Source organism: Phacochoerus africanus, chromosome 9 (genome assembly GCF_016906955.1).
Source record: "Phacochoerus africanus isolate WHEZ1 chromosome 9, ROS_Pafr_v1, whole genome shotgun sequence".
Lineage (NCBI taxonomy): Eukaryota > Metazoa > Chordata > Mammalia > Artiodactyla > Suidae > Phacochoerus > Phacochoerus africanus.
The window spans coordinates 50530370-50556061 of record NC_062552.1 but is presented as its reverse complement, the minus strand read 5'-3'; the positions used below and the strand labels follow the sequence as shown (position 1 = coordinate 50556061).

The following is a 25692-nucleotide window of genomic DNA, read 5'->3' as shown; positions in this document are numbered from 1 at the left end:
CTGTATAAGACCTGGCAGCGGGGAGGGCGCGTTCCCCCCACAGACCTGTAGGAGGCTCGGGATGCCTAAGGGCCCAGAGAGTGTGACCTGGCCAGAGGGCAAAGCAGAGGTCAGGTCTGGCATCACCAGGGTGACGGATTCTAAGGGCAGCAGAGAAGTGCTGAAGGCTCTTACACTTTGCTGTGCACGCACAGATCTGCAGGTGTCTGCACATGTGGGGCAGTCACTCTGTCTGTAGGCCAGGGGACAAGACGGGGGAGGGGAGGAAGGAGCCCAGTTGGGACGAGGCTGTAGCAGTGATCCTTGCAGGAGATGACGGTGGCCCGAGCCGTGGCCCCAAACGTGAAGTGGAGAGGAGTGGAGGGATTGGCGATATTCTAGAGAAGGAAGAGCACAGACCGGGGCGGGGGGGACGGGACTGATGTCCAGCCGTGCTGAGGGGCGTGACAGGAGGGGCTGATGGTGACAGAGCCACATCTTTGGTGGTGTTCACAGCCCAGCTTCTCTCCTAAGCTTTGGGTGCATCTATCTAGGCTTAGTCTAAATACTCTAAATACTTGTGTCTAAATACTATGAAAGACACCTTCTTGTCCTCCTGCCTAAAACAATCATCTCATCTCATCCAGTCCAGACGTGTTGGTTCTGCTCTCACCCACCCCCAAGTCCAGTCGCTCACGGGGTTCTGCTGAGTCCTCGGCTCCCCTAACACCCCCTCCAACCTGCCTCCTTCCCTCCATCCCCACAGCCACCGCCCGTGCTCCGAGCCGCGCTGCCCCCAGCGTGCGCATGGCCTCTGGGCTTGTCTTCCTAAAAGAGTGGCCACAGCCTAGAAACCAACATGGGCCCCCCCATCCGTGAACACACTGGAACCTCCGCCATCTGGTTCCTGCTTTATCAACCCCACCTCCCACTTCTTTTCTCGGTGACCCCAGCCCCTCTTGCCCTAGTCACATGCAGGGCTTGAACTTCCCCCAGACGCCGCACACCGTTCGGTCTCTGTGCCGTTGTACATGTGTTTGTTTGTTTGTTTGTTTCTTTCTTTCTCTTTTTTTGTCTTTTTTTGCCTTTTCTAGGGCCGCTTCCCGCTGCACATGGAGGTTCCCAGGCTAGGGGTCGAATCGGAGCTCTAGCTGCTGGCCTACACCAGAGCCACAGCAACTTGGGATCTGAGCCACGTCTGCAACCTACACCACAGCTCATGGCAATGCCGGATCCTTAACCCACTGAGCAAGGCCAGGGATCGAACCCGCAACCTCATGGTTCCTAGTTGGATTCATTAACCACTGAACCACGGTGGCAACTCCTTTCTTTCTTCCTTCCTTCCTTCCTTCCTACCTTCCTTCCTCTCCTCTTGTCTATTTGTCTTTTTAGGGCTGTATCCGTGGCACATGGAAGTTCCCAGGCTAGGAGTCTAATCGGAGCTATAATTGCTGGCCTAATCCACAGCCACAGCAATGTGGGATCCAAGCTGTGTCTGCAACCTACACCACAGCTCACGGCAACGCTGGATCCTTAGCCCACTAAGTGAGGTCAGGGATCAGACCCCAGTCCTCATAGATGCCAGTCAGGTTCGTTAACTGCTGAGCCGCGATGGGAATGCCTCGTGTGTTCCTCGTGTCCTGCGCATCCTTCCCCTTCTCTGTGCCTGCGGGATTCTACTCACACTCAAGGCCCTGATGGGTCGTGCCCTTGGACGACGGACTCCCTGGGTCATGCATGCTCAGCTTGCCTGCGGCACTTGCGTTGCCTCTCCGGATGGGGATGGTGGCCACCACACTATGCTGACCTACCCCTAGATGTGAGCAACTTAAGGCCAGGGAGCATATCTATGTCTGTCCTAGGCCTTTCTGAGTATAGCGCCTGGAATAGAGGAGGCACCCAGAAGTTACCTGCTGAAGGAAGGAATAAAAGAAGGGATAAGGGCAGAGAGAGAGGAGAGAAGAAAGATTTACGACCCCAACCTTTTCTCTCTATTCACATTTGAGGCTTCTTAGGGACAGTCAATTTGTAATGAAACAAACACACATCCTCTCATCACTCTTCCTCGGTGACAGCCAGAGACAAGGTAGTGTGGGCGGGGGTGAAAATTAGAGGAAGATTAGCTCTCTGTTTGTATCTGGGGGTGGCTCTATTCATTACAGACACAAGATTTTGGAATAAAGATTCTTAAACTTCTGGGAAGGATGTCTTCTTAAATGTGTGCAATAGCCAAAAAAAAAAGAGAGAGAGAGAGAGAGAGAGAGAGAGAGAGAGAGAGAGAGAGAGAGAGAAACTCACTGGATTCTTTTAGAAACGGTATCAAGAAGTTCAGGAAGGAGAGAAGGGATTTAGCATTTTTGGAGTACTGTCTGTATGCTTGGCATTGTGCTAGACACTTTCTAGACATTATTTCATTTCATCTCCTCTTCTCTCTGACTCTGAGATGAGGCCATTATCCACGTTTTTCAGAAAAGGAAACTGGGGATCAAAGATGTCAAGAAATTCACCCAACTCATTTAGCTTATACACGCCAAAGCCAGGGCTCGAACCTAGATCCTCTGAAGCTGAAGCCCATGTGCATTCATTCAGTAAATATGGTGTTTATACTGAATGCTTCCCATGAACCTGACACTGTGCAGCAGGCTGGGGATACAATGGACTGCTATGGCCCCATCCATTAAGAAAGACAGCTGAGTAACAAGGCATTTGGAATGTTTTGTTTTGTTTTGTCTTCAGGGCTATACCTGTGGCATATGGAAGTTCCCAGGCTAGGGGTCGAACTGGAGCTGTAGCTGCTGACCTACACCACAACCACAGCAATGCTGGATCTGAGCCACATCTGCCACCTACACCACAGCTCATGGCAACACCGAATCCTTAACCCACTGAGCAAGACCAGGGAAGGAACCTGTGTCCTCATGGATACTAGTTGGGTTTGTTACTGCTGAGCCACATTGGGAACTCCCAACTGGAACTGTTGAGTGCTTAGAAGGACAAGGAAGTGAGATGTAATCAACTTGTATCTCCCTGGAGGAAGTTACATACAAAGATTATCTGTAGGATGAGTTCACCAGCCACGTGGTGGGAGAGTTATAGGGGAAAGCCCTCTGTTTAGCGTCGGAATTGCATAAGTGACCTCTCTGATTAAAGAATGAGTAATAACTACAACATAACCTCTTCAGGATGACAAAGCCATGTTGGGTCTTAGCATAAACCCTGGCCCTGGCTGACCTACACTACACACAGATGGTGAAGAGGAAATTTCCATAGCCTGCACCTCCGATGTACCCAAAAACCTCTTTCTGGAAAAAGCCCCAGTGGTCACCAACATCCTGTGTGGCTTTATTGTTCCCAAAGCCATGGTTACAGCTGCAAATTGTGAGCTGGGTTCTAGTCATGCTGTGTTCCTTTTGTTCTATGGGCTTCCGGAGCAAAGCCTAGGCTGCTATAAGTCCTGGCCAGATACAGGGGCCATGTGCCAGTCCAGGGGTCCAAACAGAAGGCATTATTGAGCTGCCACCATATGGGCCACCTGGGTGGGCTTGAGGACCAAAGGTCGAATCTTGAGTCTGTAGATTCCCAGGTTGTAGAGGAAAGGGGATGCCCTTTTCCTTAAAAAAAAAAAAAATTATTGGCTTCAATGGTATAATTTCAGTCTTGCTAACATTTTTCTGTGAGATTCATCTGATTCAGAAATTGCCCTAAGGAGTTCCCGTCATGGCTCAGCGGAAACGAATCTGACTAGCATCTATGAGGATGCAGGTTTGATTCCTGGCCTCACTCGGTGGGTTAAGGATCTGACATTGCCATGAACTGTGGTGTAGGCTGCAAACTCAGCTCGGATCCTGTGTTGCTGTGGCTACAGTGTAGGCCAGCAGCTAGAGCTCCGATTCGACCCCTAGCCTGGGAACCTCCGCATGCCTAAAAAGACAAAAAAAAAAAAAAGGAAGAAATTGCCCTAAGAGTCAAGGTTCACTTGAAGTCCTGCTCGGGGGTCCTATGTCATTGGATTTTACTCAATAGTTCTCAAGTGGGGTGATCTGGCCTTCCACCCCACCCCCACCGCGAGGAACACTGGGCAAAGTCTAGAGACATTTGTCATTGTCACAGATGGAGGAGCACTGGTAAGTAGAGGCCAGAGATGCTGCTAAACACCCTACATGAACAAAGAATCACCTGGTGCCAAGCGTCAACAGGGTGGCAACCGAGAGGCCCTGCTGAACAAAGCCAGCAAAGAGCAAAGGGGAAACTTCTCTTATAAATGCCTTCCAGGCTCCTGGTGGTTCTCAGCCAAGAACTGCAGCTCACAACAAGGATCACACATTTTGCAAGATTTCCAGTTAAGATCGTGTCTTTTCAATCACTAATGTGTGGGGGTGAAAAGGTCTAAAAGTCCCTAAAATTTACCTGTTACAATTCCCAGGACTGAGTTTTGGGGGCAGGAGTTGGGGCGTAAGAGGGCCAGGGTGTCTGCCAAGATTTCAAGTTATTTATTACATAAACCCTCCCTCACAGTGCTTATCCTCCCCTGCTCCTCTATCTCTAATTATCTGTCCTATTTTTCACGGAAAGAATCTTCAGACATTTCTGGAATGATATATTCTTTCAATCTTCCTCTCCAAAGTAAGGCTGCAGGGCCAGCTGGGGCAGCCTGAGATGGACATGGTTCTTTCAAGGGTGATTACGCTACAGGCGTGTTTCTTGAGCTTATTGAGAGAACGCTCACCTTCAGTGGGCGGTGTTTCCTGTTGTGACCCCACTTGATCTGCATTGACCTGCTGTGACTTGTGTTACATGTAAAGTGAATGAGATGCTTCAGCTGCCTCTGCCTAAACGGAAAAGCATATGGGGAGCAATGGACACGCTTGTGCCTGCCACGTCATCACATACGGAAGCAGAGTGATAAGACAAGAAGGTCATTCAGCCCCGGCATTGAAAGGGCATATATGCAGCCCTCAGAGCCAGTCAGGGAATGAAAGCCTGGCCTGCCACTGCACCTTTGAGCCACTTTCATGGAGCAACTTGTCTGCCTGGCGCCCTGCATTTCTCCAAGAAACATGGTAATATCAATGAGCAGACACCTGGAGACAGTTGAAACAGAGAACTAATCAGTTCAGGGGTTTGCATCACACACATCTTCCTGAATGCCACCTACATCAAAATCCCCCTTCTTCGCCCCGCCTTGCCCGCAGGGACCTGGACCCTGTATAACCATTTCTCCTTTGTCAGCTGGTGCAGTGTTAGGCTCTGTCCATAGAGGGCGCTAAAGAGAGGCCAGGCATCGCACAGGAAGCTGCGTCTCTGCCTAGCTGTGTCTGCCAGCGGTGTGCAGGAGGTCCACTGGCATTCACTCTTCAGCAAGTGCCTCTATTACCCAGAGGGCTGTGAACCAGCTCCACTGCCAGAACTCTTCAGGGAAACCTCAGCCAGTCACCTCGCGGGGGTTCCAGCAGTTCTGGTTCACCTGCACCGTCTAGCGAGTTTCTCTGCCAGCTGGCAGGTTGCTTCTGCAGCCCAGCTGCAGCCCACAGCCTCTGGCAAGTCTGCTTATCCCCAGTAGGTTGTGTGTCCAGTGGTGGACACACCTTCAACAAGGTTGACTGTCAGGCTTGGTGGGGTGGGGTCTCCTTCAAGTTCTCAGTTCCTTCCACTTTTCCTTTGCCTCAGCCTTCGAGGAGGAAGCTGCCGCCCACATTCACTATTTCTGTCTTCCTGGGGGTCCTCCTTTATCACCTTTTATTAGTGAAAAATCAGACCTTCTCCATTCCAGTCACTGGGGTGGCTCCTGTGTCTTTCTGGGGCCCTGACTGACACGGCATCTTTCCCGCCTGGCTAGTTAAGGACATGAGTGCTTGGAGTGGTCAGTGCTGCAACCCCTGGGTTGTGTGGCTTCCCAGTTCTGCTTCTGGATGCTGCATTTCAAATGAGACCAGAGAATAAACCTGAGCCAGACAGCAATGGAAACGAAGTCTGGAAACGCGAACGCAATAGTAGTTCAAGATAACTCAATAGAACTGACATGGAAGGAACACTCTGGGTTGACTCCTGAAAGCTCCTGGAGCCAAACCAGCACGGGGTTCACAGAAGGGGCTGGAACTCAGCGCTCAGTGTATAAACTCAATCCACAAGGCGAACCCCGAGACGTACAGCTGAAGGGGAAGCGTTGTTCAAGAGCTGTTGCCCCCTGATGTCACCCCCTCGGCCATCAGTGGGTGAGGTCCAGCCAGTCTGCTCAGCAGGCACGCCCAAACCTCTGTCTGCTCCAGCCAGTGAGAAGGGGGAGGTCAAGATTGACCTGGCTACCTCCTGGGCCTCAGGTATCTGGCCAAGGACAACTAGTTGAGCCAGGTCCTGGGGTGTGGCCGTGCTTGGAACCTTCAGGACCCAGGACCTAGGGGTACAGCTGTCTCAGCCATGACCTCAGGGAGGCCCTGGAAAGCCACTCAGATCTGCCCCCACTGGGCCAGGGCGTGTCCGCTGCAAATACAAACACTGCCGGTTTTGCTAATCGTTTCATATCTATGTAATAATTAATGAGACTGACCTTTAACAGAGACTGCGCCTGTTCCCTCTCTGCTCACCCGCTCACCCATCCCCGTCGGTTCTCCTCCCTGTATCCCACCCCTCCCTGCTCTGACCACACCTGGGCTTGCCCCCTCCCCACCCTTGAAGGCTTCCATCGGCGGGGGGGGGGGAGGCCCTGCTTGTTTTACCCACACTCCCCAGATCCCACGTGCCGCCCGCTCTCCAGGCCATGTGCACACCGTGGTTCTCCATCCTGATGGGGACTGGGCATCCCCTGCCTGCACTGGGAGCCTTTGAGTCACAGAAGATCCTGCCCGGCCCCTGCACCTCCTCCTCATCCCCAGCCAAGCCTCCCTTCACTCTCTCCTCGTCTGCACCATGTCACCTGCCCATCCCACCACCATCTGGCTTCTGAACACATATCAGCGGCATCCTCGTCCAGCACCAACTGCTTGGGTAATGTTAACAAATGAATGTAAGTCCCCATGACACCTCTCAATCCTTAATTTCTCCATTTTAGAGTCTTTTCCATGCACTCAATGAACGGGTGCCAGCCCCTTTCTCATGAATATAAACCAGGACACAGCCAATTCCCGCTTAATTCTAAGAAGCTCTGAAGGATGGATCAGAGAAAATGGCAAGTACAGGGTCATGGGGAGAGCACAGATCCTGGCTCCACTTGCCAGCTGTGGGGCCTTGGGTGTGTTATCTGACCTCACTGTTGGCCTCAGTGTATTTATCTGTGCAATGGGCACAATCCTGGTTTCTCCCTCTGAGGGCTATAGTGAGTTTTAAATGAATTCAAATGTGTAAAGTGCTGAGTACATAGTAAGTGTCAGGTAAGAGTTAGCTGTTGTCATAATTATTATTATCTTCCGAGCATGAGAACGCTGGAAGTAGCTGTAACAATGGCTGCTAAGCCTGGAGCCTCCTTCCTGTGACCCTGTCCTTGGTCATCAAGATGTGCAGTGGCCTCCTGTGTCCCATTTCCATTTGCACTTCAGGGCCTGGCATTTGCTAAGTGGAGACCAGGCAGGGGCCGTCGGGGCAGGGGGTGGCATGCATTCCTTTCTTGTTAGAGCCGCACTGAGATGCTTCCAGGCCTCCGTAGGGTGAGGGCCAGGTCTCTGAGCCTCTCCTGGCCCTGCTAGACCCTCTCTTGCCTTGAGCAGACCTTGCTTCGTTCTCCCCATCCTCAGTGTCTGTGCTGTGATCTCTGGTGGAACTGCATCGCCTCTCCTCTGTTCCCCAGGGCTCAGCACTCAGAAGGGTGTGGTGACCCTGGAGGGTCAGGTCCAGGTGGGTCCTGTGCTTCCAGGGAGGGCTAGGTACCTGCTTGCCAGTGTCCCTTTAGGAGAAGGCAGGGTGGGGGGGTGGGGGGTGGGTCACTTTGCTCCACATCCAGGCGAGGGAGCAGATACTGCAGGGAGGTGGGGGCGCTCCCCACCGCCCCCAAGCTGAGACTCCAACCTCAGGCTGGTTTCTAAGTGGAGCTCCTGGCTGACTTAAAAGCAACTGCCTCAGGGCTTCTCCTTCCTGCAATAGGGCGCTGTGCTTCTTAAGTCACGGAATAGTCTGGCAAGGATATTTAGAGGCTGAAGAGGAGAATCTGCTGTAAGTACATGGATCAGTGCTGAAGGGACAGCTGAATCCAAGGGGGAGTGACAGATAAGGAGTGTGGGAAATGCTGTGCCCCAAGACATTGGGTTGGGAGGGGGGCAGAAGTGCTGCTATTAGTGATGGGGCGGAGAGGGGGTGGGAGCGGCTGACAACTCCCGGTATGGGCTAGGGACAAGGGGCAGCCTTTTTCCTAAGGCTGAAGCAGCCTAAAGGGCTGCTTGGAAATGGAAATTCAGATGCTTGAGCTCAGCTTCTTGCTGGCCTGAGAAGGAGCCATCCTGCAGAGAAACGCCCTATGAGCCACACTACGGGCTGTCCCTGGGAACGGCGCTGAGGGAAGAGGGTCACCTGCTCAGACTTTTTGCCAGAGTCACGGTCCCTTCTGAGCCCCTGCTGTGTGATACGGAACCCTGGCCCTGGCAGATGTGCTGGGGGGTCATTAAACACCTGCAGAGTGAGCAATGGCAAGGGCTCCCGGGAAGTGCACCAGAAGGGGTGATTACTTAACCCTTTATGGCCTGAACAAAGCTAGGCGAGATGTTCTTATATGGGACAGGATCCCTCTTTTAGTATTAAAAAAGGGAGAGAACTTTACAATGTTTATTATTTACACAATTATTTTACGCAATTGGTCATCCCTCTAGCCTCTAATTCTGTAGTTTTTGTTTGTTTGTTTGTTTATTTGTCTTTTAAGGGCTGCCCCTGCAGCATATGGAGGTTCCCAGGCTAGGGGTCCAATCGGAGCTGTAGCCCCTGGCCTACTCCACAGCCACAGTCATGTGGGATCCGAGCTGCATCTGCGACCTACACCACAGCTCACGGCAACGCTGGATCCTTAACCCAATGAGCAAGGTCATGGCGAGAACCTGCATCCTCATGGATACTACTCCGGTTCATTACCACGGATCCACATTGGGAACTCCAATTCTCTAGTTTTTTGAAACAAGACCATGGAGTTTTTGACTTGGGCAACCTCAAAGTCCTTGCCAAGGGCCATAAAGGGTTAAAAGAACATTCTGATGACATCAGCCACACAGTAGAGCCCCAGGGCCTTGAACCTGATAAAGACAATCCACAAAGCCAGGGTCTAAGCAACCAGTCTCTTAGAGACCCCACTGGCCTCTTTACAGCCAGAGAGAAGAGGTGTTTGGAAACCTCCAGACCTGGGCCCAGGATTCTGGGAGCTTGAGCTCAGACCCCCAAAATCAGGATGTTCAGAAAGCATCTTTGCTGGCTCTCCCAGGAAGTCTTTCCCTCATTCCCCACCTACCGAACCCTGGAGTCCTGTTGGCAAGACTGGAGTAGGCGTTCCCGCTGGGCGAGGAGGTAGCTGGGCTGGAGAGAGGACTGTAGGAGGAAGGGTCCGCCGGGTAGGTGTGGCTTGTTCCAATTCCAAACGGGGAAGACTGAGTCTTGCTGGACTGAGAGGGGATTTGCTATAATCAGGATAAAGCAGAGACGGCCAGCATCACCAGCAGGCCCCACCCCGTGGCCCAGGCTGGTCACTGCCACCTGCAGGTACAGCTGGCAGTGGCAGTCCTGCTCTGGGCTGACAGCGACTCTAGTGGCCCTCCTGGCCTGCCAGGCACAGGCCCAGGACCAGGCCAACATGGGTGGGCCCAAGAACCATAGGATGCGGACCCCAGGTCTTTGGGACAGATGGCATTGAAGTTAACTCCCAGGGCTACAAGGATTTGGGTCCTCTGCCTTCCAGTTACACTTGACCTTGGCGCTATGAAACCAAGAACTCCCCCAGCTTGGTGGACAGCCTCCTCACAGTGACTATGGGGAGCTGGGCATGTCCGCTCCTGGGCCGGGGAAATGGAGATCCAGAGTGGTGAGGGTCTTGCTCCTGAAGGGGGGGGTCTCTGTGCGCCCGCCCCCTCCCTCAGCTTCCCTGGGACCTCCCCTGACTGCAGGGGAAAAAGTTGCCGAAACCAGACTGGGTACCACTGCTGGGGGCCCAGTTCTCACAGCACCATTAGGGTGGCAGGTCCTCCTGGGAGCCGGGCTGTGTGGTCTGGGGGGTCCAGGGGTCCACTCTAGCTCCTGAGCGCTGACCCATTCTCAGAGCTGGGATCCCAAGAAGGCATATTCCAGATGCTCTGCACCCTCTGGGCACCTGGGGACAGTGCCCCCCCTGACGCCCATACCTGTCCGGGAAAGGGCGGCCGACTCCCCGTCCAGGCCACCTGACTCTGGTTCAGCTGCCGGGAGATTTGGGACATGTTCTGGCTCGTTGAGGAGGAGGACTGGATATCATTCACGCCAGGGACGTGAACCACTGAAGAGCTGCACGAGAAGAAAATGTATTTGCTCCCAGGAGATGCCTCACCTGCCATGCACCCTGCCTTGGGCCGCCTCTCCCTGAGCAAGCACGCCCTCTCTCTGCCGGGACAGTGCATCCCTGGACAAAAGGCCCAGGGTGGGAGCCCCCAGCTTTCCCACCGCCCCCGCCAGAGCTCCCTCTACTCATCACTGCTGCCTTGCTCCCCACATGGTCTCCCCCATTCTCCTCTATGCAGCCCAATCCCACCCCTGTGTGTCTTTTGCTTTCAACAGATGATGCCCAGGAAGAGAGAAGCTTCTTTTTTTTTTTTGTCTTTTTGTTTTTTCTAGGGCTGTGCCCTTGGTATATGGAGGTTCCGAGGCCAAGGGTCTAATCGGAGCTGTAGTTGCTGGCCTTTGCCAGAGCCACAGCAACGCAGGATCCAAGCCACGTCTGTGACCTACACTACAGCTCACGGCAATGCTGGATCCTTAACCCACTGAGTAAGGCCAGGGATCGAACCCGCAACCTCATGGTTCCTAGTGGATTCATTAACCACTGAGCCACAACGGGAACTCCAAGAGAAGCTTCTTAAAGTAAAAATGAGTCTTGGTGCTAACCTACTCTTTGTCTCTGGTTAATTTGTTCCTTTGGGGCACCTACAAAGCTTAAGCATTCAGGAAATAGGCTAAGTGAGGGCTTTCAAAAAAAAAAGAACCTGTCAGCGGAAGCCTAATGGATGGGGCTGGGTCCTGCCCCCAGAGCATATGGCTGTTTGCTTCTTTTGTCCCCTTCAGTTAATGTTTAATTGAGTGCAACAAGTTTTTATTAGATACCCACTGCATGCATTACTCATGCTCTTTGCCTGTCCCCCTAAACGCCGTCTCTGCCCCAGGCCTGCACTGGCTGCGTTGCTGGGCACATCTTCCGGGAGGTTTTTCCAGCTACGCCAATTAGACCACAAGCTTATGAAAGATGGGGAGGTGGAGGAAGACTGCCATTTCGTCCCAGGCCCTCCCTCCTGCCTCCCCAGGACTAGCTCTGCACAGGCAGAGCGCTTGATCCACAAGTGGATCAAGCGGGAGGAAGGGGGCTGTTCACGGAAGGCTTTGGTGGAGGTGGGTTTTCAGCTGGGTTTTGAAGAAAGGCAGGTGATGGATCAGTAGAGACGAATGGATACAATCTTACTAATTGTATCACAATACAATAAAATACGCTACCAGGTAAGTCCCTCTTAAAATAGAGAGAACTCGGAGTTCCGGTTGTGGCGCAGTGGTTAACGAATCCGACTAGGCACCATGAGGTTGCGGGTTTGATCCCTGGCCTCGCTCAGCAGGTTAAGGATCCGGCATTGCCGTAAGCTGTAGTGTAGGTACCAGATGTGGCTCAGATCTTTGCTGTGGCTGCTACGCTCTGGCATAGGCCGGTGGCTACAGCTCCGATTCGACTCCTGGCCTGGGAACCTCCATTTGCCACGGGAGCAGCCCTAGAAAAGGCAAAAAGACCAAAAAAAAGAGATAACTCAAGGATGCTGAGACTTTCCTACACTAACCATCCTAGAGGTGAAGTCCACTGCCATCCTCCTGAAATCACGCCCTCCTTTAACCACGGGGTTTCCCAGTCTCCCTCCCGATGAATGTGTGACCTCAGGGGGCCTTTTTCATCACCGTTCCCTGTTGGGGGGGCTCTCCTCTACCCCCTTAGCCCTCAGTGCCCTGGCAGCAATGATCGAGGAGAGCTGGCAGTGGAGTTGTGGGCCCCAGGAAAGGCGCCCTGGCTAAAGCACACACGGGGTCCCTCGGGACCACAGCAGGCCTGGGGGGAGGACATACTTACGCAGCACAGCTACAGCCGTGCTGTGCTCCTGGGGGCTCCGGCTGTCAGTCATCCCACACCTCTTCCTGCTCCAACCAGTTTGGACCCTTCAGATTTACTGGTAACTGCCCACCCAGAGGCTTAAGGCCTCAGCGTTCTTTAACTAGTTAATTAACTCATTAATTCTATAGACCAGTAATGTCGGGAGTGCCTCCCCTGTGCCAGGCTCCGCACAGGGGCTGGCATCCTGCTTGAAGCCATCCTTACACACAGCCATGGGACACCTGCCTGCCTTTTCTTCGTCGTATCTGCCCTCCAACCCATCCCACTCATCTGTTTCTGTCCTAAGCACCTGCCTGCAGCCTCACTCCTGCCCCCTCTACCCCTGCCACCTGGAACTTTCTCCAGGACTCCTCCTCCCACGGATCATCAATGATGGAGTCCGAACTGCCAGCACGAGCACAGTCCTCAGGGCCCCTGTGGTTTCGTTCTGCTTCTTCCAGACTTCTGGTCGCTTCTGCCTCCTGGGCTTTGCTCAGCACATCCCTGATGCCTGTGTGCCCTGCCCCCCGTCTCCCCCTGCCAGGCTGCCTTGAGCTGTCCTTTCTCTCCTCTGACCTCTGCCCCACCCCTGCTGCCCTTTGTCTGGACCGGGGGACTAGGGGAAGGGGAGGGGGTGAGCAGCCAGTGTTCTGAGGACTTGATGAACGCGGGCCTGGGCAGGGGCTGGCACGGAGCTACACCAGTCACTGTGTGCTGAGTGGCTGAGTAACACAGCAGCAGGGGGATGTCCGGAGCCTTGGCCAGTGCTCAGCAGAGCAGGGTGAGCGGCCATGATGATGGTTCAGGAGAAGCTCACTGGGGGCTGCCAACTTGTCCTCCTGTCCCCAGACCAGAGAGTCACTACCTGAGACCCATAACAGCCTGCAGTCCAGCGAGGCCCAGCGCAGGGCTGGTCAGAGCCACTCTGAGACCACAGGGGCTGCTACTTCGGGGGACAGCGGCTGAGCTGCCCGCTGTCTCCCCAGGAAGTCTGTCCACTGTCCTCTTGCCCCTGCCCGCACCCCCAGCACCTACCTGAAGGCCTTCCCCGAGTGTCCAGCGGGGAATGGGCTCCCTTGGGAATAGATCTGCTGAGATCCTGCTGCAGAGGCTGAGCTCATCATCTTCTTCTCCGCTGGGAAAAGCAGGGCAAGGGTTACGTTCGAGGGGTTCCTGGCCTACAGGCCCCAGGGTGGGGCGTCCCAAGAACAGGAGCGAAGGTGGCGTGGGCAAAAGCAGGAGGCTACACAGCCAGGGCAGCCCATCCGCATGCAGCCTGCTCCGCCCTGGCCTCTGCATGATCACCTCCAGGGCCCTCCCTGCTCGTGAGGGCCCCAGGGTGCTCTCTGAAGCCTCGGCTGGGCCACAAGCCACCCGAAGGCAGCCCTTTTGGAGAGTTGGGAAGAAGCACAGAACTAACGAGGATTCTTCCTCAGACTCTACATTACGGAGTCCACCTCGCCCCCGGGCAGGTAAGGCGCATCTCAGTTTCTGCGTGAGGAGGACCAGAGCGATGGCGAAGGGGATATGCTCTAGCACTCAGCTCTGCCCCACTGATCGGAGGTGTGACTTTGGTCATCCTATCTAACCTCCCTGTGCCTTGGTGGCCCCCGACTGAAAGACGCTGATGATAACAGCGGCTTCCTCACAGGGCTGTGGTGGGAATCCAAGGAGTTAACCAAAGCACTTAGCACAGGGGCCAACAGCAGAGCAAACAGCCTCTATGTGTTTGCTGTCACTTGCTGGTGTGAAAACTGAGGCTCGGTTTGTCCAAGGTCATGAGCCAGCAAGGATGGTCCCGGGACCTGAATCCAAGCCCAGTGCTCCTCCCCGAGGTCCAGACCCCTGCCCGTCCCCACTGCCCTCGACCAGCAGGTGCTGACATGGGCCAGGTACCGACTGGACAGCCCCTAACCTGCAAGGGTGTGAGGCTGGGCCCCTCATACAAGTGAAGAAGCTGGGCCCATCTAGGGTGTGTAATAACGGGTGCTCTTCTGCCACCACAGAATGATACCTAGAAAACTCAGCTCAGCATCTCACCCCCAGAGAGGGGCTGAAGAAATGAGTCTAAATTCCAGCTGGGCTGTTTAGATCTTACATGAGGGAGAGGTGGCAGCTTGAGAAACAGGAATGGGAACAGGAGTGCTCTTACTTCTGGTAACCGAGGGGCCCAGGGCTCCCCGAAGCACCGTCCCATTTCCCTAGGATCTCAAAATCCCTACACATCCTATCCGTACAATCCCAAAAATACTGGAATAAAGGATATAAAGGTGAGTCCCAAGGTAATTCCTTTGTGCCTACCCAGAGCCCACCTCTGCACCTGCCTTGGGGCGGGGTGGGGGTGGGGATGGGCACAGTGGGGGGTCTCTTCCAATGGGTGGATATGAGCAGTGATGGACATTCAGGCTCATGGGCTTCAGGGGCCTTGTGCCAAATCTCCCCCAGGTGAAAACAACCTCCATGATGTCTTAGTAACCTGAAGGCACTGAGCCATTTTCCTGGTCCCTTTTCTTTTGCTGTGGTAATGCGGTGCTCATTGGGAAATCCTTACAGGATGGAAAGAGAACAGAATTTTGGGTGTAGGAGTTCCCATCGTGGTTCAGCAGCAAGGAACCCGACTAGTATCCATGAGGACGCGGGCTCGATCTCTGGCCTCAGTGGATTGGGGATCTAGTTGCCATGTGCTGTGGGGTAAGTCACAGACATGGCTCAGAACCCGCTTTGCTGTGGCTGTGGTGTAGGCCGGCAGCTAAGGCTCTGATTGGACTCCTAGCCTGGGAACCTCCATGTGCCACAGGTGTGGCCCTAAAAAGACAAAAAAAAAAAATCTTCGGTGTGTATTTCCTTTTTTTTTTTTTTTGGTCTTTTCTAGGGCCGCACCCTTGGCACATGGAGGTTCCCAGTCTAGGGGTCGAATCAGAGTCTTAGCTGCCGGCGTACACCACAGCCACAGCAACACGGGATCTGGGTGGCGTCTGTGACCTACACCTCAGCTCACGGCAATGCCAGATCCTTAACCCACTGAGTGAGGCCAGGGATCGAATCCGCAACCTCATGGTTCCTAGTCGGATTTATTAACCACTGAGCCATGATGGGAACTCCTGGGTGTGTATTTCTAACCATAAGGCCCTGGATCTTGGATGGGAAGAGATGAGGCTAAAATTCCGGGTTACTTATTTTCCTTCCCTTTTTCCCCCTTGTCTGTTAATTTTTCCCCCCTCTTTTGTCATCTCTATGGGAAGGTATCCTATGTTTGTAAAATATTAAAATTCTAAAAGGATTTCCCAGAAATGCTGTGGGTATCTGGCCAACTACTTCAGGCCCCTCTGAGAGGAAGAGGAAGAAGCCCCTGAGCTGTGCTGGTGCTTCCTCTTGTTAGAAGGAATGACACTTCTTGGTGATGGGCGAGGAAGTGCTGATGTGGGTGGGTGGCACAGCTGGATGGCCAGTGCAAACCAACAGCAGGGAGCCTCCCTGTCGTGCTGACAAGTCTGTTGTGTGGGCAGCTGGACGTCGTGCTGAGTGGGCACCTACCGCCCTCCGTGCAGGCAGCTCCAGTGCCGGCCCTGCATTCTCAGCGTCTGGTCCACAGCCCCGTGGGAACGAGGGCGGGGGTCTTCCTCCACTGCTGGTGCTGGCAGTGGGAGGAGGAGATCTGCTCTCTTCCAGCTGCCCTGGGCCTCTCTGTCCCCAGCTCGTCAGAACGAGGAGGACACTGCTGGGGTTCCCTTTTGGTTACAGCATTTCCCACGCTTCCGTTGCAAGGGTCGGCTGGCTTCTCCCTGATTTCACTGTATCTTGTGGATCACGTGAAAATGGACGCTTTGCCCTGAATTTTGGAACGGACAAGGATGTTTCCAAGGTTTATATGTTGCTAATCGTAGTGGTTGTCTGAGTGGGGGAGGGAGGCAGCCACCCACGTGGGTTCCGTGTGACACCTGAACTTTGAATCGCATTTTTCTCTAACAGCAAAGCTAACAGGTGGACACCCTCGGGACCACCATTAACTGTGGAATACCCATACAATGGAATGCTAGGGAAGCGATAAAAATGACTTCGATTATTTCATGATCTAGAAGATGTTCATAATAAGATGTCACATGAAAAAGGTAACCAAAAAATATGTACCTAAAAAGAATTCATATGTGTAGAAAAAGACAAAAAGGACAACCTTTAAAAAGTGAAAAGAGGAGTTCCCTTCTTGGCTTAGCAGTTAAAGAACCCAACTAGGATCCATGAGGATGCAGGTTCGATCCCTGGCCTCACTCAGTGGGTTAAGGATCCAGCATTGCAGTGAGCTGTGGTGTAGGCCAGGAGCTGTAGCTCTGACTCAACCCCTAGCCTGGGAACCTCAATATGCCGCGGGTGCTGACCTTAAACAGCAAAAAAAAAAAAAGAAAAGAAAAGATATTAAATCTGGGTGGGATACTGGATAATTTTTCCTTTCCTTTTCCTGCATATTTTAAATGTAAAATGTGGTCCTTTCTCCATTAGCGATTATGTTGAGATTTTTTTTTTTTTTTCCCAGGGACATGTCTTTGGCTTGATAGAACTAAGTGGCACCATGATTAGCAGAGCTCCTTTATTCCAGCTGCTCAAATTTTGAAGCTGAGATGTCAGAGGCCCCAGGCTGGTTGCCCTAGGTAACGGGTACATGAGAGGAAAGCGGGGACTAGAGAGGATCCAGCAGGACCCCTGCATTCGGCGCTCCTTTTATATCCTGCAGCATCACGGCAAACCCACCCTCCGTGGGGCTCTCCCTGAGGGGTGGCTGCCCCCAGATGGCCAGAGAGCGGCTCGAAGCCCCAGAGTCTCACCACCTCGGCACGCTTCAGAAACTTACACGCGCTGATTCCTGCAAACATCTCAGCAAACCGCGGGTCTCTTTCCTGGGAAAAGATTGCGTCTGCCTTTTCCACAGATTTCCCAGCCTCGTGCACACCGGCTGGTAGGTTGGGGACAGGAACCTGTGTGCACAGGAGAAACAACAGCATCTGGCCTGTGAGGCACAGAACCGACCCTCAGAGCAGTTCCTCGTCTCCTCCACCTGAACCCCTCCCTTGGAACTGCTGTCATTTCAGCCTTGGCTGTTTGGTAGGGTGGGAGCTTTTCTACCTACAAAGGTCAAGAATGGGGTGGGGGTGTGAAGGGGAGGTCACAGAAAGGTCACTGGGGTCACCGTGATCACTTGCGGAGAAAGAAATAAAATAATCAACTTGGTCTAAACCTCAGGAAAGGTGACCATAAAGTTTAACTTAAGAGAAAGGCCAGGAGTTCCCATCGTGGCTCAGCGGTAATGAACCTGACTGGCATCCATAAGGACGCAGGTTCGATCCCTGGCTTCGCTCAGTGGATTAAGGACCCGGTGTTGCTGTGAGCTGTGGTGTAGGTTGAAGATAAGGCTCAGATCTGACGTGGCTGTGGCTGTGGGAGGCAGCTGTAGCTCCAATTCGACCCCTAGCCTGGGAACCATCATATGCTATGAGTGTGGCTCTAAAAAGACACACACACACAAAAGTATCCAAGAGAGAGGCCAAATACCACACAAGCTGCGGTTTCTCTATAGCCAGAAGCAGTGAGAAGCAGTTCCCGTTGTGGCTCAGTGGAAATGAATCTGACTAGCAACCATGAGGACGCAGGTTTGATCTCTGGCTTCCCTCAGTGGGTTAAGGATAGGGCGTTGCCATGAGCTGTGGTGTAGGTCACAGACGCTGTGTGGCTGTGCCTGTGGAAGAGGCCGGCAACTACAGCTCCGATTGGACCCCTAGCCTGGGAACCTCCATATGTCGTGAGTGAGGTCCTAAAAAGGCCAAAAAAAAAAAAAAAAGCAGCAAGAAGAGGAAGAGGGGAAGGGCAGGGGACCTGGGGAGGTGGGAGAAGGAAAGGAGCCAGACTGTGCACGTGGAGTGGGAGAAGAGGTGTGCCGAAAAAGAGAGGGACTCAGACCAAGGCAGGAGCCACAGTGAGGAGGCGGGGGACCTGGCAAGGTTCAGAGTCGTACTGGTGGGCCTCTAAGCAGGTGGGCCCTCGAGTTCCCGTGCAGCCTCTGCATCTCAGTACATGGCGAGGCACTGGTCTAAGCATGTTTTATACTCTTCACGGCTCGGTTCTGCATGGAAGAGCCCCAGCAGACCCCCGCCCCCACCCCCAACCTGGGGACCAAAGTGCTCTTTATGCTGTGGGGGGAGGGAGCCACAGCATCTCTTGGGCTGAGGGCCTCTAACTAAGGGTTAAATTTAGTCCCCAGGCCTTGGGTTGGAGACAGCTTCGACTGGGAGAGAGTTTTCCAGAAGTTCACCTGCGATAAGTCATATGACGACAACCCATCTCTCTGGTGCACTTCCAGCTCTGCCTGCTGCTGCTGAAGTTGCCTAGGAAACAAGAAGTCAGCGGAGAGTCACAGAGAACAGAAGTGATGGAGACAGACAGGGCTGAGCTAGAACTCTCCCTGCTCCCCAAAGACACAGTGGATCACTAAATGGATCTCTAAATTGGTCTCCGTTTTTTATTTTATTTATTTAACTTTGCTCTATTTTTTCTCTCTCTTAATGCCCCACATCAAGACTCTTAAGCTTTGTTTTTTAAATTTAGGCTGTCAATATTTAGGAAATAAGTTTTGACTTAGAACTTCACTTTATGCAGGGTAAAAGACATCACACTAGAAAATTAAAAAAACAAACAAAAAAATGAAGGTGAAATTCAGCAAAGCCGAATGATGCTAGCGGTTTCAGCTAACACTTGCTTTCCTGTAAGCTGGCAGGACGTGACATCATTCCATTCAACTTTCACACTAAATTTTCATAGTGGTTACTTTATCCGGCACTAAAATTAAGAGACTGGAATTTAAAGAGGCCAAGTGGTTGTTCCAGTTGGCTGACCAGTAAGTGGCTGCGACACAGCAGAGCCAGGATCTGACCTAATACTTCTGACCTTGTTCTGCTCTCTGCATGGCAGCAGGCTGCTCGACTTGGGAAAGGAAAAGACACCCTGAGGAGATGACTTTTTTATGTTTTAAAGTTATGGAAACTGGGTTACTTTTAAGGTACAGTGAGACCTGCAGCTTGGAGCCTAAAAATTAGGCAGGATGACTTCAACCCTAAATACCAATAAGAACGGCAGGCAAGGAGTTCCTGTTGTGGTGCAGCGGAAACGAGTCTGACTAGCATCCATGAGGATGCAGGTTCGATCCCTGGCCTTGCTCAGTGGGTTAAGAATCCAGCGTTGCCATGAGCTGTGGTGTAGGTTGCAGATGCAGCTCGGATCTGGTGTTGCTGTGGCTGTGGTGTTAGGCCAGTGGCTACAGCTATGATATGACTTCTAGCCTGGGAACCTCCGTATGCCACGGGAGCGGCCCTAAAAAGACAGAAAAAAAAAAAGAAAAAAAAAGAATGGCAGGCAAAAAAATTACTGGCAAATTACTGACAAAAACCATCTCAATCTGACCTCCTGCCCATGAATCCTTAAATTGAGGATATGAAGAGACCATTCAAGTATAAACAAACAACCATGTAATATGCAATATGTATACATATAATATGTATATACATATAATAAGCAAGTCATTAGGGAAACATTTCACCATAAAAATATTCAACATAAGTGCAAATTAAAATAACCTCAAAGTACAATTTTTCACCTACTAAGTTGGTAAAAATCTGCTTAGCCTGGTAGCTTGGTGTCGAAACTACTCTGGCCCCACTCTGCAGGAGAGGCGTGTGTGGACACCATCTTCCTGGAAAGCACTGTCGACCTCATAGGAAGCATGGCGACGGTCACACCCTTCCAGGTGGCCATCCTGCCGCTGGAGGTTGTGCTAAGGAAATGATTCAGGGGCAGGAAAGAAGAGCTATCTACGCACATCTCTATGGCCATCATAGGGGAGTGACTTTTGTCACCTATGTATATTAATTTGCTGAGTAAACCCTCTACGGTCATCCACAGGGGCTACCAGGAAGATGATCTAGAAACACCTGAAGATGATCTAAGAGCACGTGGAGAAGCTCAGCACAAAACGTTCTGTACGCTGTGATCATGGCCAGAGTCTGGGGGACACAGGAGGAGCGGTGTGGTCGAGCCAGGAGGAAGGTGAGAAGGATGCCAGCATCCAGTGTGCCTCTGTCCTGCCCTCTGCTGGGAGTCCGCGCTCCCTGCAACGCACGCGAGCCTCATCGTGTGAGCTCACAGCCCTGCTGGTATCGTACAGCTCCCTTTACACGTGAGCGAAGTGAGGCCCAGAGAGGCTACGGAGCGGCAGAGAATAGATGCTGCTCTCGGGAGGGGAGATGAAGGCGGGGGTAGGGAAGGGGTTACTTAGCAGGTGTGGGCAGGAAGGGAAAGAGCATGGATGCTGAGGAACCCTGGGCTAGCAGCAGTGGGGGAGCCGCACGTTCCCCACGGCTGAAGGGGCAAGCGGGATCCGCTGCCTGATGACAGATGGAGCCTGGTTTGATGGCGACGCAGTCCATGCCCAACCTCGGGAAGCGGCCACACACTCCTTCCCAGCCTCCTCTATCTACCCTGGCTGTCTGCAGCCAGTCCCCTCTACTGGCCAGACAACTGGAAGCCAGAGAGCCAGGGAGCCCACTTGGTCCTGTCCGTAAGTTCAACACCGGCCCCTCCCAAGCACATCTAAGGCAGCGTGTGGAGAGAAGTCCTCACAGGACAAACCCAAATGTCAACACAACGACCAGGCTGGTCGGTGGTGAGGACTGAGCAAGAAGAGATTTTTTAACTCCGAGGAGTGGAGCATTCCTTCCACTGACTATTCGCAGCTCCTGGGAACAGAGTGCACAGAGGGACCTGGTCCGCAGCCCCCTGCTGGATCAATCCTGCTGCTCCATCTCCTCTAATGCGTCACTGGCTGGTCTCTGCCCAACCCCCCCCACCACCACCCCCAATGTCCTGGGGAGCTTGCTACTTTTCCAGGCAGCTGGCTCCATTTGCAGACAGAAACAGGAGAAAAAGTCTGTTCCCCAAACAGCCCAAATCTATCTTCTCACAGCTCCCAGTGTGGGTTCCAACTCCACCCTGGAGAGACGCAATGTTGAATTCTGCTTCTAAACTCTTTTTCTTAGCATGCAAAGAGATGCATAATCTGAACATGATGGACCGGTCCTGCCATGCCTTTCACCTGGTGCCTCTGGTGTGTGTGTCTCTCACAAGAGAGAATGTCCTAGAAGCGCACCCCAGTTGGAGGACCTGGTGAATCTGAATTTGGAACTAAGCCCAGAGGAGTCATTCCTTCAGTGAAATGTGCTGAAATACCTCCATACCAGGTACCGGGGAGAGCATGACAGATCAGAACCCATGTGGTCCCCGACCTCAGGGAGGTGACAGCCTCCAGGGGAAGATGGACAGGCCAGCAAGCAACTGTAGTATGGGAATTAAGGGCCATGATGTGGGAAGAACAAGGTTCGAACACTGGACTAAGACCAGCAACACATGATTTGTCCATGAGGCCGGCCAAGCTCATATGTGTTAACACCAGGAAACAGAAGGCCTAAAAATAACTTTCCAGAAACCTGGTATTTCAAAAAAATTTAAGGAATATAATGTTTCACAGAAAAATCACAATGTTCCATATTTTCAGTTCTGCTTTATTTCAATTTCCATCTCGAGGGCAGCATCATCTTTGGTCTCAGGGCCTCTAAAATCTGAGCACCATCCTCAGAGCCAGGATGCCACCAACGTTTCTCACATCTCTGCAAACTTCTCTTTTTGCAGATAAAGAAATTGAGGCTTAGGGAGTTTCAGTGATGTGCCCAGGGTGACAGTGCTCTGTATGGCACACATAGGTAGGACTCAAGGTCAAGTCTGTCTGTCTGCAAACCCTGCACTCTGTCCACAGTGTAATAGCAACCATCATTCCCCACCTCCAAGGTATCACCTTGAGTTACCAGGTGGGAGAAAAAAATTGTGGTTGGAGATTTTTGTGGGATTGGAGGTGTGAATGCCCCTCCGTGGCAGGAAGCCATGGGCCACCCTCTCTCCCTTTCGCAAGTTGCCCAGCGCCTAACCTTCAACAAGTATTTTTTCCGGGAAATAACGACCACTCCTACCTCGTGCCTCAGCCTTGGGGTCCAGTCCAAAGACAAAACCTTGGCGAGGGGGCAGTTGTGCTGCTGTGCCGGGTGCCTGGCCTCGGGGTGAAGGGGCAGAAACCTAGCCCTCTCCACCGACCTGGCCAGCTGTGCACCCTGGGGCAGGTCTGAGATGGGACTTTGCTCTCAGCTCTGTTGCTCTGGGGGCTTTTAGACTTTAGAAAGCAGCTTGCACAGGGATGTAGAAAGAAAATAAAGTCTCAGGCTTGGCTGGTAGATCGCCAGGATGCTAACCTCACTCCCTTTGTGGTCCGGACATCAGACCCTCTGTCCTGGCCTTTGGTTTCCGCTTCTGTAGCTGAGCGCATGTGGAAGAAGTGCTGACCTGCAGGCCGCCCCATCCTGAGAAGAGACCTAAGGAGCTTTCCCGGACATTTCACGGCAATGGGAATAAAAATAAACCCTGGTGTGCTTGCAAATTCCAGAGAGGGAGGAACACGGCAGCTCAGTTGAAAGCTGGCTGACAGCACACATGAGGGAACCGGGCTCCCACTACAGCAGACTGCTGCCCCTGCCCTCCCATTAGCTGGTGGACAAGAGCTGATGGTTAGAAACCAGACACATCAAGCCGGGCTTCCTGTCAGTGTGGCCGCCCTGTGTCAGGAGGTGCAGGATGCAGGGCAGATGCCGTCAATTATCTCAGACGCTCCCAGGACAGAGGTTTTTACTCAGCCTGAGTAAGCGATCGAGCAGCCATTAGGGGGGCATTCAGAGGCAGCGTGTGATTGTACCCCTGGGAGTAACCGGAATCCAGCTTGGAGGCATCTGGGGGCTCAGCAAGCTCAGCTGACCACAATGAGGCTGATAATGCCCACAACTGAAAGGGTGCCGTCTGCATCCCCGCCCACCACTGAAAGCACGCCATCTGCATGCCTACTAAGAGGGGGCCCCCTGCACCCCCCTTGTGTAGGACTCTGGATGCCTGTTAAGGGGTTTGGAACTGGTCTGCTTGGGGATAGGGAATAGCACGAGTGTGGCTTTAGAGAGATGGCTTCTGGGTACACACGGGTTGGCTCAATAGAGGCCAGATGGAAGGCAGGGGAAGCTGGTCAGGACGATTACCTGGGAGATGGAGATGGTCTTGATGGGGGCATAAGAGAAGAGGCAGAGGATGCGGAGATGTGCAGAGAGAACCCCAGATAGAACCTGTGGGCCCCGGTTCTCTAGCAGGTTGTGGACAAGAGGGCAGGACCCAAGTGAAGTCTGAGGATGGGGTTTGGTGACAGACTGTTTCGGCCCCTTCCTGACTCTCAGCTCTGCCGAGACCAAGAATGAATGAGACCTTCCTTGCAGGTCTTCTTCACTTCCTTTTACTCCCTGCCCCCACATCCTGCCAACTCCGGACCAGGTGGGCTGGGCCCCAGGCAGCCACCCTGGAATCCGTGGGGACGGACAGCAGGCTCTGAGACACCCACTGTGACCGTGGGCGGGGTGGAGCTCCAAGGACACACACACACCCCTGCACGACACCACTCGGTTGTGGTCACGAAGAACCACAATGCCTGGGATGGGCTGTACCACACAAATGGCGTGGCCCCAGTAAATGCAAAGGGTGACTTCGGCCCTCCTTAAAGAGGTGTGGGACATGGGAAAATACAGAACCTGGGGCGTATGGCTTGTCTCCCTGAAAGAGAGACCCCTAGACACCAAGAATTGGGCACCTTTCAAAGTTGTGCTGCCAGCGTGTAAAACAGGAGTCTGTATTTTCTGGATTTCCTTCCTTTTTTCTGCATCGATGGAACAGGAAAAAATGCAGATGTGAAAGAGGGCTTTTCAGCACCTTAGCACAAACGCTAACCAGTAACACTCTATTTCCACGGAAAGTTCCTCCTGGATGCTCCCGACTCAGTGCAACTGGGCTTGTCTGCAACTTTCCCCCCAAGCACAGAGCATGAAAGCATCTTGCCCTAAGGAGCCTGCCTACCACTGGCGATGGCTAATCACCAATCTGAAGCAGGGCGGACTGTTCACCTCAGGCTGTCACTGCCCCCTGCTGTCGACAATAAACACTTTCCACCATCTTCACCCATGGGAGACCTTGCAGTCCAGCAGACACCACTTCAGGTTTCTGCCACGAGGCCATTCTCACCCCATCCAACCTTAACGAGCGGCCAGGAGCAATCATCCTCAGAAGAGACACAGGAACACCCCTCTGGGAAGAGTGTTCTGTTTTGTCAATTCTGCCTGTCTTTCAGGACAAGAAATGTAAGCCTCTGCTTTTTTTTTTTTTCTTGTCTTTTTGCTATTTCTTGGGCCAATCCCACGGCATATGGAGGTTCCCAGGCTAGGGGTCGAATCAGAGCTTGTAGCCACCGGCCTACACCAGAGCCACAGCAACACGGGATCCAAGCTGTGTCTGCAACCTACACCACAGCTCACGGCAATCGTTAATCCACTGAGCAAGGGCAGGGACCGAACCCGCAACCTCATGGTTCCTAGTTGGATTCGTTAACCACTGCGCCACGACGGGAACTCCTAAGCCTCTGCTTTTAAGAGGAGGATATTTCCTTCCGGGACCGGCTGCTGCAGTGCTACCCACCAGGACACTTTCTCAGATGCTCGGGTAGAAGCATTAATTCTCTTGCCTCCCCTGGTCCCTGGTGGCATTTTATTTGTCCCTCCCTCCAGCCACTCCTCACACTCTCCATGTCACCAGAGCCTTCCTGGATGGTAGTGACCATAACAGAGACCTTGAATTTCTCAGACACCTGGCACAGGTGTGCAGCGACTCTCTGCTGCATTGAACTGAGTTGCAACAAAGCCTGCGACTTTGATGGCTAATGTTCGTAGTCATGTTGGAAGTGACGAGAAACGGTGAAAAATGCAAAAATACTAAAACTCCCCAAAAGGGGAGCTTCGGTCTGCTCTTCTGATCCAACTCTAGATAGAGGACTCTGCCTGATTCCCAGCCGGGGACCACCCTCTGCACCGCAGAGGGTGGCCTGCACTTGCTGCTGTAGGAACGGCTTCAGGAACAGGCGGGACGTGGGTTTGAGAGCAGGGCGTGGGCTGTTCCCACCACAGTCTGAAAGCTTCTCTCAGCAACAGGCAATAGACAACAGGCACCACACACACGGCTGTGGGAGGCCTTGGAAAGAGAGCACAGGTGTGGGGAAGAAGGAAAAGAGGCAGACAGGGATGCATGGAAGAGAAGGAGGGAACAGGATCATAGGAGGAGGCGGCTCTCACTAAGAGCCAGTCAATATGCTGGCATCAAAAGAGGGAAAGTTCTAGGATGGCACCCATGGCTCGGAATGTATGGCGGCCTTGTCCATTTCCACAGCTTCGGGCACAGGAGCTGATGGGGCTGGAGAGGGGTTGTGATGGGAAATGTGAGCCTGT

The 25692-nt window shown here is 52.9% G+C and overlaps 1 protein-coding gene across 6 annotated transcripts in view; it reads right to left on the bottom strand.

The window, feature by feature from the left end:
* ARNT2 (aryl hydrocarbon receptor nuclear translocator 2) overlaps positions 1-25692 on the bottom strand; it is a 190135-nt gene that overhangs the window by 7303 nt on the left and 157140 nt on the right. For 4 of the 6 annotated variants that reach the window (XM_047795780.1, XM_047795783.1, XM_047795785.1 and 1 more), the window contains 5 exons: positions 18549-18621; positions 17094-17217; positions 13286-13385; positions 10278-10416; positions 9395-9560 (listed from right to left, as the gene is read on the bottom strand). In XM_047795780.1, coding sequence (XP_047651736.1) covers positions 9395-9560; positions 10278-10416; positions 13286-13385; positions 17094-17217; positions 18549-18621 — 602 coding nt within the window. The remainder of the gene's footprint in view (positions 1-9394; positions 9561-10277; positions 10417-13285; positions 13386-17093; positions 17218-18548; positions 18622-25692) is intronic. The other 2 variants (XM_047795782.1, XM_047795784.1) reach the window with 1 other exon arrangement.